Here is a 15702-nt window from a genome sequence, read left to right as displayed (position 1 = left end):
CGGTCTATTGAAGTCCATAGAGTTATATATTTAGGTCTAGGCCTCCGTCACGGTCTAGTGAAGTCCATAGAGTTATATATTTAGTTCTAGGCCTCCGTCACGGTCTAGTGAAGTCCATAGAGTTATATATTTAGGTCTAGGCCTCCGTCACGGTCTAGTGAAGTCCATAGAGTTATATATTTAGGTCTAGGCCTCCGTCACGGTCTAGTGAAGTCCATAGAGTTATATATTTAGGTCTAGGCCTCCGTCACGGTCTAGTGAAGTCCATAGAGTTATATATTTAGGTCTAGTTTCAAATGTCGCATCGCAACAAGTAGATTTGGGCTTGTAGATCTTTACATTTCTGCTATTATTTTTAAATGTTGCACCATTGTGACACGCAGAGAGAAACTCTCAGGCACATCGTCTTCAAATGCAACGGATCAGGTGTTGTTTATTAGGAAAGATTTTCTTAAAAAATATTTTTTTTAAGGTGGACATTCTGCACAATGAGTAGGCCTAGTAATTGGTACCTTACGTATATTTTGATTGAATACTTTTGTACTTTCCGCGCACTGAGCGCACTGTGCAATGCAAACTAATAGGCGAGTGGGCTCCGGTGCGGTATTTCCGGACGCGCCCTACATTGCAGCATCGATACATTTATTTAAGTAAAAAATAGAAAGTGAGTACTTTTTCCCACCACTGCATGCGTGTGTGAAGAGCCTGGCCGCGTTGCATGTCATCTCTGCGCTCTCTTAGCTTTTCTCTCCACTGCTGTGATAAAAAAAAAACGTGGGGAAAATCAAACATTTAATCTCATAAAAACGATATACCAAATTAAAATAAATCTTCGAGGTTGACGACAAGGTACTGTAGTTTCCAACAACCACCCGGCAGCAATAAGTAAATTAAGCGATATTACACTCGAGGGGGTGCGTTATACCGTCAGTATTGGCACGGCGGTATAGGATGCGGTCAGGAACGAGGCGCTTGTGCCAGGTTCCCTGAGAGCATCTCCGCGAAGCACACCCTGGAGTGTAATGTTGTTCTTATTACGGCAGTTTACCACATGAAAGATCTGATGAAGATATCCACAATATGAAAACATTTTCATTGTGTCTTTCATTTTACCGAATTCGCAATTCACTCTTAAAATAAGATTTTTTTTTTTTTTGCTGTAGGGTTATTTTCATTTCCCTGGAAATACATGTGGTCTGACTAATACCTGGAATACAACCAGTTACGTCAGTAGAGACTCCTATGAAACTACACTTAGTTTATTACTCCAGCGTGTAGACCTAGCCTTAGCCTCGGTACCCAGGCTTTTTATTTCCGTTTGCATTCGGCTCAAAAAGAGCCTATAACGACATAGAAACAGCAGGAATTTCCAAAGTGAATGAATGAATGAATGAATGTTTGGCACACATACCATAATATCCCAACACAAAAATGCCTTGCTATAGCTCAATTATCTGCTGAAAGAAATACTTTCTTTTGTTTGTTTGTTTTTCATTTGAGCATGGCTAGGTGCTGAGTTTGCTTGGTCAGAACTACTTATAGTTCTGTATAGCCTCTTTCCCAGCCCTTTTCTCATGTCTAAGGAGAGAAGCCTGGTATAACAACCTAATGTCTATAGGACTTCTGTTGTATATTATTATGTACTTCAGCTGTCTTTTAAGACCAAAAAGTACCCTGGGCAGTACTTCCGGTTAGACACACTCAGTAGCATGTCTCGCCAGGCATGCCTGTTGTGTGTAGAACATGTCGAACGGATCAACGGTCTGGTACGAAGTGTAAGGATCAAGACTAAAACGAGTACCTTAGAGAGACCAGTAAATAAGCTGTGTCTTCTCTTAGAAGCTGAACACTAAAGAACCGAATACTGAACGAGCATTAAACGAGCATCTAAAGAAATCAGAATGTAGCACCTACTTCAAAGGATTTATTTTTTTTAGATTTATTGGCTCATTTTTTGTTTTTTAAGTAATTGCTCTCCTAGACGGCTAACAATTAGGGGGCGGTATGTTAGAGCCAATTGAGTTATTTCTATCTTATTTATTAGTTCTAACAGATTTATTTATTTTTTCTTTGCATTTAGAGTAGTCAATTATTTTTTTTACCAACTTTTTTTTATATATTTAGGTCTAGTTTCAAATGTCGCATCGCAACAAGTAGATTTGGGCTTGTAGATCTTTACATTTCTGCTATTATTTTTAAATGTTGCACCATTGTGACACGCAGAGAGAAACTCTCAGGCACATCGTCTTCAAATGCAACGGATCAGGTGTTGTTTATTAGGAAAGATTTTCTTAAAAAATATTTTTTTGAAGGTGGACATTCTGCACAATGAGTAGGCCTAGTAATTGGTACTTTACGAGCATCTAACGAGCATCTAAAGAAATCAGAATGTAGCACCTACTTCAAAGGATTTAATTTTTTTAGATTTATTGGCTCATCTTTTGTTTTTTAAGTAATTGCTCTCCTAGACGGCTAACAATTAGGGGCCGGTATGTTAGAGCCAATTTAGTTATTTCTATCTTATTTATTAGTTCTAACAGATTTATTTATTTTTTCTTTGCATTTAGAGTAGTCAATTATTTTTGTACCAACTTTTTCTACCCCATTTACTATCACCCTCTTTGCCCAGCTTCCCTCACCCCAAACACGGGTCAATTGTGTTCGCATTGACGGCCCGACAGAGCCACGGATTCAAACCCACAGCCTCCGTGGCGGCGCATCAAGGACTTTACCACTGCTCCACCCGAGCGTGAATGTGTCCATTCATTTCAATGGAGAATATTGTATTTGCTTCCTCAAGCTATATACAGAAAGCAGACAAAAAGAACAAAGGTGATGCACACAATGGAACTCTGTTCACTGCCCAGAAGACTGTGGCAACTAGTGTGCATTGGAGAGGTCAGCCATCCAGCAGTAACTGGGTGGTCAACCACTGTCGGTCAAGCTGGCTGGCGGCACCTATTTTGGGAATAGGACATTATTATAAGCAAAAGGTTTCCCAGATTTTCACATGAGTTCAAAACTATTTCAAATAGCTTAGTACACATCCACAACAGCTTTTTCAACATAGCTTTTTCAGAAAACTGTCAGGGTGTAGAAGACATTTTTATAATCTGATCTCAGGTCAAAATGGGTTAAAATGTATACGGATTGGATCTATGGCCCCAAACCCAACCCATCGTTTAAGAAACACTGGTCTGTACATCACCACCTCGTAAGGAAAGTCCCCCGCCCCCACCTTTGACCTCTGGGGCTGGTTCTCATCCTGGCCCTGGCCCGGCCAGCGGGGACGAGTGACGCGGGTCCCCGTGTGGGTTCTGAAGCAGCTCTTTGTTTCTGCTGTTTCGGCTGTTTTCCATTCCGCTCCGCTTCCAGCTCTGTTTCCGCTTTCGTTCCGTTCCGTTCTCCTCTGTCCAAAACTCTCACCTCTTTCTATGTAACATAGTCGCTGGCCGACGGCACCGGCGGTCCCCATGGCTGCCATTCAGGCTATATTTAAAGGACTTTGATGGAGCTTGTAGGAGGTCTGGAGATAAGGGTTCAGTTCCAACTCAATTATAGGGCGGTCTATATAATTGAGTGACGCAGTGACAAGATGGCAGCACAGATAAGGACAAGCAGCGTGAAGCGCCACCCAGGGCACATGCACGCTGTCTCAGACTATACGGTGACAGCCCTATGTAACAGTACGTAAAGTTATGTTTTACTTCCAAACATGGTTGGGGTCATTTTAACGTATACTCTAGCTTTTGTGAGCACCCCCAGACAGTTTTTTTTTTAAGTTGCTTGATTCAGTATTTCTATATTTCATTTTATCAGATTTATCCCATGTAAATCCATTGTAACTTCAAAATTCAAATTTAACTATGTTAGATTCATTGAAAACGCCCATCCTTGGTTCTGGTTATTGTCCTTCTAGTGCATTTATGCATTTATAAATTAGGACAATATTAGTCACCAGAAAATGGAGTTTGAAGTTACAATGGGGGGCGGGGGGCGGGGGGTGTCTGATATGATAAATATAAATGTGAATCAAGCAACTTAAAAACTGCCCGGGGAGCTCATTGTACGTAATAAATTACCCCAAACATTACATTTGAAAGTGAAGTATCCCTTTAACATGTGTGGTGTACTATGAATCATATAGCATATTCATAACTACTTGGTTAGTCATAATGGTACATAACATTAACTTCTGCAGGCCATTTGTCTCACCAAAGTGAGTGTCCAAAGGCTATCTGTAGGTAGGGTCTTGGCTTGGCTCATAGCAGCTAATAAAATACCTAGGCTATTGTTTAAATAGACCACCTGGGGCTTTGGGCCTTCCTGTTTGATTGTGAAGTGACAGAGCCATTCTTTAGGGTTACAGGAGGCTACAGTTTGTCTCTTTGCATTTTATAACACACACACACACACACACACACACACACACACACACACACACACAGGGACAAAAGGTGACACCCACTGCATGTCATGTAGGTATAAAGATATGTGCTGGGAGGTTTTGGGGAACCTGGTGAGTTAGGAAAACGGAGGAGGCCATGGAGGACAGGCTTGACCTGGCCTGAATGTGCGATACCATGATGAGATGACTTTGCTATGCTTGTAACCTGATGTAACATGGGAGATGCCTCATTGATTGAATAAAAGAAGGACTTTGCCTGGGAATCGGAGCTCATTTCTTGTTCTGGATACATTAGGAAAATAAGGTGATAATCTACAGACCCCTGGAAGGAAATTACACTACAAATGCAATGAATAGCGAAAATAGCCGATGTATACAAGTTCACAACGGGTCACATCACGATGCGTTGTTAGCTTGTAGATCTGCTATTTTTCTCCATTAAATAGTGCTTAAGTTATTAATTGATTCAAAACAATGTTGTAACTTTTGGGTCCCGGGCGGGGAGACACAAAAATGTACCTTTCGGGTCCCGACTATGCAGAGCTGAAATAGTTTGGTGTGGTTACTGATCTAGACTCCCACAGGAACTGCGGCTGTCTGGAGTCCAAACACAGCCAAAACACACACACACACAAACACATACATACACACACACACACACACACACACACACACGCACACGCACACGCACAGAGAGAGAGAAAGAGAGAGAAAAGAACCCGGTGCCCTGGCATCACTCTTGCTAGCTCGCTCCGGGGCGGCCAGCTGTTGAATGGCATCCGCTCCATGTGGACGTCATGGGTACACCCCTGTCTTTTCCACAGCCGTTACTTCCTCTCTCTCTCTCTCTCTCGCTGTCTCTCGTTCCGCAGACCGTTGGAGCGCGGCACAATTATTTCTGCTTTTCTGCCTCTCTCTCCTCTCATAAAGAACAGCTGGGCTCCTCGGCCGCCGCACATGTATCTCTGTGTAAATAAGACCAGAGCGATGTAATGGGAAGGGGGTTCACATCGGTCTCATCATCCGCGGTAACCCAAGAAGGGGCTGAGTTCATGGAATCTGGATGGCTAAAACAGAGCGGGGCGGGCGGGCCTGGGTCGGGTCCATGCATGGTGGTGCTGATGGAGGTTCTGCTGGTCGGAAGTAACTAAGTACACTTACTTTACGCCTCTGCCTTAGTGCAGCCCTGCTCGTCCGTTCTGTGTGGCGCTGAACTGAAGAGCAGAACATTTTATGGCCCAATCCCCTGATCTTTAAACTGGACTCAATCTGCTGTGAAACGCTGCCTTTTATCTTGCCTATTGATTTGCTTGGAGTGGTAGAGTGCGGTAGAACAGTTTGCTCTATGGCCTAAAAGTGTCCACTCGTTGCAGACAGTCCATTTTCATTTTTCAATATACTTTGCACGTGTTGTGAGCTTATAGATTGGCTATGTGTTTGAAAAGGTTTGACAAATTGTGAAAACATTTTTATTTCTTTATTTTGAATAGACCATTCAACGATTCTTTTGGTACTTTTGCATATTTCGACGCCAATGCATTTGTAGTTTTACTCAACGTAAAGTTTTGAATACAGGCCTTTTCTTGAAACATACTAGTATTTCTACATTGCAGTAGTACTTCTCCCACCACTGGTTGAGGGAGATCAACAACGGTGGGTCTCTAAGAAATGGACGGCCTGTTGAAAAGCAGACCCCGACAGGTGTTCATCGTAGTGGAATTAATATAAACCCACACAGTGGGGGGCAATTTCCTTTTACTGTCACACTTCCTGCGTTCACCTCGTACGAACCGCCAAGCGAGGGTGTGTGTGGGGGCAATAGCACCACACACACACACACACACACACACACACACACACGCACACACATCACACAGTCACACATCAGAGAATGAGATCACTACTATAGTAGTAAACATGCACAGACATGTCACTGGCGTATTGTTGTCATTGTCACCAAGCAAGCACAGCGCTCAGCCTGATCAGAGGCAGTACAGCACATTCTGAAGTAATGTCTGAGGCGCTGACCCACATACCGTGATGTTTGGAATCTAAGGAGCAGAGAACACTGTGGGTTGTTTTCTTTTGTACCTGCTGTCACGTCGCTGTGGCAGATGTGTGTTCCCACGAGTGTGATGTAAAAGGTAACAAACGGAAAATGTGACAACGAAAAAAAGCGCCCTTCGATCGTTTGCCTCCCCCCCATACCCCCCCACCATTGCAGTGGTTCTCAACCTGTGGGTCGGGGCCTACCGGTGGGCCATGTGAGGATGCTGCAAGTGGAGCCCTGAATAGCTGGCAAAACACTACGATTTGAATGATAAAATAACCTTAAAACCTTGAAGAAGAAACAATACCTTTCTTTGTGATACATTTAAACATATAGGAACTTAAAATATGCTGTTATTTGAGTTCCATTGATCAAGGCAGGAACACAGTGGAGTGATTGATTATTGATCAATAAACTGCATAGAATGCACGCAGGCCACCCATCTGACCACTTTTTGTGTTAAGTGAGCTTGTAGATCTGCTATTTAAAAAAGAAAATCTAAGATACTGTAGATTATTTGATCGATTATCGATGTCTTTATGATCGATTAAATGGATCAAGTTCCATAAACTGTTCTACATACCGCGTATACAAAAAACAAGTGTACTATAGTGTTTCACGGCGAGTGAAACAGATTCCTAGATATTAACATGGCTGCATATTGCTCCAGTCCTCCAACACGTCGGCTTTCATTACGGCGCGCTCTCTAAACGCGCAGCCGGCTTCGGGCTGACAGGCCAACATCTGTTTTTATGCAATCCTCCTCGGTGCTATTTTGGAAAACAGTACCATGTGTGTGTGTGGAGTGGAGGACATCATGATAGAATGGGATGGGGGGGGATCTTTCTACGGACAGCTGGCTTGATTTGCCTATTTGTTGTTCTTCTCTGAAATTGTCAACTTGGCTTTGAAGCAACGGGCGCTCAGTGTCAGCAACACGTACAAATCCGACAAATCCGACGTTTTGGCGTGGCTGTGCGTGCGTGCATGTGCATACATATTTGTGCATGTGTGTGTGTGCATGCGTGTGCGTGTATATGCGCCGGGGGAGACATCACGAGGCAAGCCAGTTGGCTGTGCAAGTTGGCCCCGCTCATAACCCTGATGTCCCACACAGTGAAATCACAGTAAAGATTTGACCCAGCACGGGTCCATTGGTACCGAGTTCACGTTGACACCCCTGGATCTGACACAGCACCAGCTGCTGCTGTTGTTGTTGTTGTTCGGGGTCGTGCTTGGTTTGTTCATCATGCTCGGTCGGACCATATATGGTCCACACAGGGGGGGTGGGGGGGGGTAGGGCTGACAAGGACAGTCACACGAACCCACAAGGTGGGGAAAAGGAGAACCGAGCAGCACCCATGGGTCCAGGTGTGGGGTGTGTGGTGGGCTGGAGGTGGGTCGAGGGTGAAGCTTGGGCCGGACCCGGGAGGGTACGATCGAGACGTGCTTAATACCCACTCGAGTCCTGGAGAAAAACAACCTTGCGTTTCTGAGCTACACACCACCACGTTCATACACAGTACACAACACGTACTGTACACCTTTGTATTGCTATACTTGTGTGAGGACATTCATATTTGAGGATGGGGATTTTATGAATGCCATTTTTTGCAAGTACACAAACACACTCACAAATAGCTGTATTGCATTCGTGTATACGTCCATCCACACATTTCTGCCTCGGAAAGATAACCTTGCGTGGGAGGACATTAATTTTTGTAAACCGATGCACAGCTAGGAGCTTTTCTATCTGCAGCCAAGAAGACACTGCTGGCACATCTCTGCATGAACATAGAACTCGTACGTCTATGGCTACGAACGCACACACTGTACTGTACGGCACACAGTCATTTTTCACACTATAATAAACATAGAACTCGTACGAATGCACACACTGTACGGCACACAGTCAGTTTTCACACTATATTATCACGGTGAAGCTCAATAAAGTGGCATGAGGTCTGCAACAAAGGCAGCTTGGCAGACAGGACCCGAGGCTGTGCTGTGTGAATGTGTGGTTCCTCCACGGGAGTGGTGGAGACCACCCCACTCTGTGCTCGTCCAAAAACAATATTAAAAACACACCATCGCCTGTTCTCTCCCCCCCGTTCTCACATATTTACGGGTGTTGCAACCCTCGCAGAGGAAGAGATCGTTTGGTTGGAGTTTTTTTACAGTCCCCTGCCTCGTAAAATATGCCTTATCAGATCTCTCTCTGCCTTCGTGCGCTCTCTCTCTCTCTCTCTCTCTCTCTCTCTCTCTCTCTCTCTCTCTCTCTCTCTCTCTCTCTCTCTCTCTTCACTCTCTCTCTCTCTCCCTTAGTGTTGGAAGAAGTACTCAGATTTTTTTCAGTAACAATACCACAATATTTAAAAGAAATACTGTGCTACAAGTAAAAGGCCTGTGTTAAACATTTTACTTGAGTATCGGCATCAAAACATATACTTACAACACCAAAGTGGTTAATTGATTTTGTGATTAACGGCAATTATAGCACTGATTACATCAGACCGAGGAGGCCTGGCGTCACGCTGCATTGCTCTCCTTGTCCTTTTCCCTCCTTCTATTTCTGGGGAGGGGGTCGTCCCTCTCTCTCCTCAGAGCTTAACCCGCCCACCCTCTGTTTTACTGTATTTCTGGGGAGGGGGTCGTCCCTCTCTATCCTCAAAGCTTAACCCGCCCACCCTCTGTTTCTCTCGCAATGTTCCACCCGGTTAATTTTTAACGGAGCTTTTTGCTGCCGTGAGAAGACATTTACATTGCCAAAGCAAGTGTCAAATAAAAAACAGTAAGAAGAACTGAGAAATGTATGTTCAATTAAAATAGCATAAGGAAATGTGTAAACACAGCTGTGTCGCATTGAAACACATCCAACCAGCTGACAGAAAAATGTTCATTTGCTGTTAGAAATAGTTATGTATATACATGTAGGCAAGACTATCTTGGTACAAAGCTTCTGTTTCTCTCTCTCTCTCTCTCCTTTGTCCACCATTCGACCTTGAGGCTTATAATCAGGAGTTATAGTAGCCACAGGATAATCTAAGCGGTGGATATTTCTCTTGTCTTCATGTCTTTATGTATGTAAATTGTCTTGTTCTTTGTGTTATGTCAAATGTGTGTATATGTGTTCTGCATACTTGGCTGCTGTGTCGCAAGACACATTTCAGTGTGAACTGACAATAAAGTACTATATCATATCATATCTCTCTCTCTCTCCCTTTCTCTCTCTCTCTCTCTCTCTCTCTCTCTCTCTCTCTCTCTCTATCTCCCTCTCCCTTTCTCTCTCTCTCTCAGGTATCCGTTCCCCACGGTGTTCAGCAGCTGCAGTAAGAAGGACCTGAGCGCCAGCTTCGAGAAGGGCGTGGGCATGTGCCTGTTCAACATGCCCGAGGTCAAGGTGCTGTACGGAGGGCAGAAGTGCGGCAACGGCTACGTGGAGGAGGGAGAGGAGTGTGACTGCGGAGAGCCAGAGGTAAGGGAAACCTTAAAACTAAGTGGAGGAGGGAGAGGAGTGTGACTGCGGAGAGCCAGAGGTAAGGGAAACCTTAAAACTAGGTGGAGGAGGGAGAGGAGTGTGACTGCGGAGAGCCAGAGGTAAGGGAAACCCTAAAACTAGGTGGAGGAGGGAGAGGAGTGTGACTGCGGAGAGCCAGAGGTAAGGGAAACCTTAAAACTAAGTGGAGGAGGGAGAGGAGTGTGACTGTGGAGAGCCAGAGGTAAGGGAAACCTTAAAACTAGGTGGAGGAGGGAGAGGAGTGTGACCCCGGGTAGCTGGAGGTAGGGAGACGGTGGATTGATCACCTCCTCTCCCTTTGACCTGCTGACAGGTGAATTTGTAGGCCTGTCTTGAAGGAAGCCAGTGATTTCCTTGCTTTGAGGGAAGGGGGGAGGGCATTCCACGCCTGAGTAGCAGTGCTGTGGAAGGTGAATTTGCCCATATTTGTTTTATATTTAATATTTAATACACCAGATTGTTGTGGACAGCCTAAGGCTATGCGTGGAGGAGGGAGAGGAGTGACTGGGCGGGGAGCTGGAGTGGTTCTCAAAAAGTTTTCATTTCAAGGACTCATAATATTCTTCCAACGGCATGCAGTGGCTCAGGGCCGGTAGAGCAGCTGGATGGGAACCCAGTTCCATCCGGTGATCCCCCAGAGTTAGTGTCGAAGTGTCCTTGAGCAAGACGCTGAACCCCTAATTGCTCTCGATGTGCAAGTTGGTGCCAAGTATGGTTTCCTTCGCCATCTAGCACTTTGGATAAAAGCACTATATAAATGCACAATTTATCATTTACCAATTTGCTGTTGAACCTTTTAGAAATATTGCCCACACAGATTCTTCGTCATCAGAGAAATCTACTTTGAATGATATGTTATTTTGATATCTGTTCGATACTGATATTGCATGTTTTAAAGCATAAGACCACTTTTTTAGAGGTTTGGGTTGTGTAGTTACCTTGCCATGATGTAACTCCAAATGTGGACAAGAAATTAAAAAGAAAAGTTCCAGTGATTAGAAATTGATAATTCAAAATATGAGAGCTGTTTTAGCATACAATGTAAGTCAATGAGGAGCATATTTTGAATTATCAATTTCTAATCACTGTCTGGAGCAATTTTTTTTATTAATTTCTTGTCCACATTTGGAGTTACATCATGGCAAGGTAACTACATAACCCAAACCTCTAAAAAAGTGGTCTTACCCTTTAAGGCTGATGCCCGAAAGGAAAACAGCCTATCTACAAACTCTACAAACACAAGCATGTAAATTGGTTGGTTTACGGTGTGCGACACATCAACACGAAACTACGTGTAAATCAGACTTAAACATGCAAGTAGGCGTTCTGTGAGCGTTCCTCTCCGTATCCAAGGCGTTGACATGTGCGTCCTCGTCCCACCCAGGCTCTGTTCAGCTCACGCTGTAGATCACTGTGGAGTAATCGCCCAGGAAACGTTTGGCAAAATGAAATCGACGCAAGAAGCCGGCGAGGATTTCCTGCAATGACGGAAACCACAATACAACACAAACAAATATAAATCAGAGACAAAAAACAAAACAACAACAACAACAACAACTGTAATAGCGTTTCGATTTGTTACAACAAAAGAAAAAAGAGGAGGAGGCATAAAATGGCAGGCAGCTTTTTCTTAACAACTTACAGTCCTGTATATTTGTCCGATAATAACTGACAAATTCAGACAAATTTGGAAAAATGTGCCCCAAAATAAGGGACGCCAGGGATAATGCGGTTAACATAAATATCTCAACAAATATTTTGTTCCAGGAACCCCCCGAGAAGCAAAGATTTGATTTTCACGATAAAAAAGTAGAAAATAGCCGATCTACAGGTTCATATAGCGTGGCACGAACTGACACGCCCTTGAGCTTGTATATCTGCTATTTTTAAATAGCCAAAGTACAGTATTAAACTGTGAAAAGTGGTTAAAATTTAAAGTGACACAATTGCCTTCCCGCTTTGAGTGGGTGAAGCTGGCAGTGTACTAGATCATTGTGGACTATTTATGTCACCCGAATTAGGCAAATTGAAATAAACACAAGAAGCCGGCAGAGGTTTCTTTTCCAGCAATCATCCTGCAATGCCGGAAAACCACAACACAAACAAATATAATTGAGAGAGAGAGAGAGAAAAAAACGACAGCTGAAACAGCTCCACGTGTATAGTTAGGAAGGTAGATCATTATACTGTCTGTCTGTCTGTCTGTCTGTCTGTCTGTCTGTCTGTCTGTCTGTCTGTCTGTCTGTCTGTCTGTCTGTCTGTCTGTCTGTCTGTCTGTCTGTCTGTCTGTCTGTCTGTCTGTCTGTCTGTCTGTCTGTCTGTCTGTCTGTCTGTCTGTCTGTCTGTCTGTCTGTCTGTCTGTCTGTCTGTCTGTCTGTCTGTCTGTCTGTCTGTCTGTCTGTCTGTCTTGTCTGTGTGTAGGCCTGGAGGTGCGCAGGGGGTGTGATAGTAGGTGTATGTGTGGACATGAAGAATGGTGTGGTAGCCTGCTTTCCAGCCTGATTCGATTTGTTTTGTCACTTCGCTAAGTGTCAAACTTCGCCAAGTATCAAACTTCGCTAAGTGACCAACTTCGCCAAGTATTAAACTTCGCTAAGTGACCAACTTTGCCAAGTGACAAACTTCTCTAAGTGACAAAACAAATCACGGAAGGCAGCGAATCAGGCTGGAAAACCAGGCTAGAGAAATGGATGCTTTATGGTTTTAAAACGACTTGGGGAGTAAAGCTTACATATTTGGAAATTATCCAGGGTGGGGTTAGGGTTAGGGGTTAAGGTTGGTTGGGGTAGTAAGGCCCACAGATTTACTGCCGGACTTTGTTACATGCCGGTGCTGCTCGCCAAAGATAGCATAATCTACAACCTCACAAGATCGTATATCAGCTTTAGGGTTAGCGTTTACACATGAAAAAGAAAAAAACGGTAAAAATAGCATTCATAAAGTCATCATCCTAAAATTGATGTCCTCACAAGTATAGTAATAGAAATGGAGGAATGTGCGTGCGTGCGCTGCTCTGCGAGGAAGGTCTGATTATTAAAATACAAATTCACCGACTAGGAAACATCGCTGACAGCTCGACGCCGTCAACTAGTGAATTATTCCAATGAGCGTGCCTCACCATGCGTATATGTAATGACAGCACGTCCCCCCATAAACATGTCATTCTCTAAGATGATGAACACGGTGTATCATCACCCACCGTTCAGCCCACAACCTGCTCAAAGGGGATGATGTTATGATGGAAACATTTATTGTGATTCGGGGAGAAAAGTTCCTGAATTATATATGATAATGTCTGTTGTGCTACAGGAGAGACAATGCCGTTGTTTTGTACTCTTTTGGTCCTCATTTGGAGCAAATTTTGATTTAGTTTAGTCATAGTTTATCCATTGAATAGAATGTCATGTGGTTTTAGTCATGTTTTAGTTTTCTACAGTTGGATTTCGTCGACAAAAATGTATAAGACCTCAGAGGACCACAATGGAAACAAGCCCTCAGGGCTTGTTGTGTTATCCTTTTAGCACAGTGGTTCTCAAAGTGGGGTCCGGAGACCCCCAGGGGTACTTGAGGGAGTTCCAGCAAAATGATACTTGGAACCAAATGGACCCTTATGGGACTGTTGGTTCCATTTGTACACTCTCAGAGTCAAATTAACATTCCATTTACAATATAAATTGGGGTGCCAGAGATAAGAAATGCTGTTAAATGGGCGTCCTTAATGCATGACATGCAAACTGAGGGTCCTTGACATGAAAACGGTTGAGAATCACTGCTTTTAGCATCCTAAGCTCTTTCAAGCGTGCGCCAGTGGCACTGCTGATAAAGCTAGTCTCCACAGAGCTGTGCCGAGTCAGGCCGGCCCAAAGCCCGGTCAGAGAGTTCAAGCTGCAGCACCATTAAAAATGTCCCCATGACCCCCTCTCCGCGGGCCCCCCTTCCATTGAGTCCCCAATCCTCCCTCCGCTACCCTCCTCGGCCCCCGGGGACCATGAGAACGGTCGGCACCCCTAATTGATCGTTCACACAGCAGGCCATTTTGGCTCTTACTTCATACTCGCCGCCTGTGTGTGAGCATATCGCTTTTTAGGTTATTTACTGTGTGTTATTTTTTATTTTTCTGCCATCAAGCTGTTATTGGTTGTCATTACACAGACATCCATGCCTTGGCTGTCCGACACGAGCCGCCACAGTCTGCTAAACAGATGTCATGCTGTTTTTTTTTTGCCGTCCCGGAAAAGGTCCTGGAAGAATAGACGCGATGCCATTGGCCAGTATAGTCACTTTGATTGGCAGTTGTGCCAAACGCTCGACCCCAGAACATGATGTGGCGTCTCATGTGAGACAACCAAGGCATGGACGTGTTTGTAATGATAGCACATTCATGGAAAAAATTAAATAATAATCACTTTTTTGACAGCAACAAATAGTGTAAAAGTGATATGCCTCTATGGGCTTCGCTCTATGCTATGAGGGCTGCATGCTGGGGTCTGCTGGGGAAACGGGACAACAGGTGCATATTCTGCAAAATAGACCCTGTGGCAAGTCGTTTGGGATCAATATGTAGGACAATGAGCCTATATCTGTCTGCATTTCAAACTGGGTGGGTAGGGTCCTTGAAATGAAAAAGATTGAGAAACACTGGTGTACTGTACAGCATGTTCAGAACAAGACAAAAACCAAGCACTCAGTTGCACTCCTAGTAATATGAGATGCAAACACACAGACATGCACCCATGTACGCAGACACAGACCTGCAACACACACACACACACACATGCTGTGCTTACAGGGGGACGCGCACAGAAGCACGCACGTGCACGCTCGCTCGCACATGCTTGTGAGCAAGTATGCATCAGACACACACTGACTGCAGCCCTCACATGTCTGTCATATGGCAGAGTGGTCTTGATTGGTACGGTGCACGGCCTGTGACAATGACAGATAGGAAACAGATGGCCCTCCGTGCGCGCTGTGGGCTGTATACTGTATGTATATGTTAGAGCAGTAATTCTCTACCCCTTTTTTCTCTTTTTCATTTCAAGGTCTCCCAGTTTGATGCATTAAGGCCACAGACCCCCATTTCCTTTTCATCTCTAGGATCCCCCAATGTACACTGTTAAATCTGCAGTGCTCATTTTAACTCCGAGGGCCATATTTTCCTATTATAAATTATATTAATATATTTTTCCTATTTTGAAAAACATTTAAAAATAAAAACAGTCCAACAAGGGAAATAAATGTTGACGATAACTGTGGGGGATGGGGTATGGGAGAAAATGAAAAAAAGGTTATGTTCAACTGTTTTAATTTGTTGAAAACTCAAAATAGTAAAGAAGGCAAAGAAGTTTAGGGATAAGACGTAAGGCACATGTTAACAAGAAGGAAGAATTTGGTACTTCACATTATCTTGTGCAACAAAATGTAATAGGCATTAATCAGCTAGAAGCTTCTGCCTGTACCTCTTTAAAAAAAAGGATTCTTGTAATGTCTCACTGAAAAGATAAACTATTCATTCATTCACTCACAGAGCTTTTAGGGTCCATTTGGTTCTCTGGTGCTCCCCAGATCAGACATTGATCTCTCTCTCTCTCTCTCTCTCTCTTTCTCGTTATCGTTCGTTGACTGAAAACAAGTATAGTGATTGTTGCTTCTTTAGTTTGTAAATAAAGGGTTTTTATAAAAAGTAAATATCTCTCTCTGTCTCTCTCTGTCTCTCTGTCTCTCTGT

At 43.9% G+C, this 15702-nt stretch overlaps 1 protein-coding gene across 1 annotated transcript in view; it reads left to right on the top strand.

Annotated features, from left to right (window-relative positions):
• Positions 1-15702, top strand: part of adam12a (ADAM metallopeptidase domain 12a) — a 165654-nt gene that overhangs the window by 123404 nt on the left and 26548 nt on the right. The window contains exon 12 of the mRNA XM_083788333.1: positions 9756-9933. Coding sequence (XP_083644459.1) covers positions 9756-9933 — 178 coding nt within the window. The remainder of the gene's footprint in view (positions 1-9755; positions 9934-15702) is intronic.

This window comes from Protomyctophum parallelum (assembly GCF_964188405.1).
Source record: "Protomyctophum parallelum genome assembly, chromosome: 17".
Lineage (NCBI taxonomy): Eukaryota > Metazoa > Chordata > Actinopteri > Myctophiformes > Myctophidae > Protomyctophum > Protomyctophum parallelum.
This window is presented reverse-complemented; position numbering and strand designations above follow the sequence as displayed.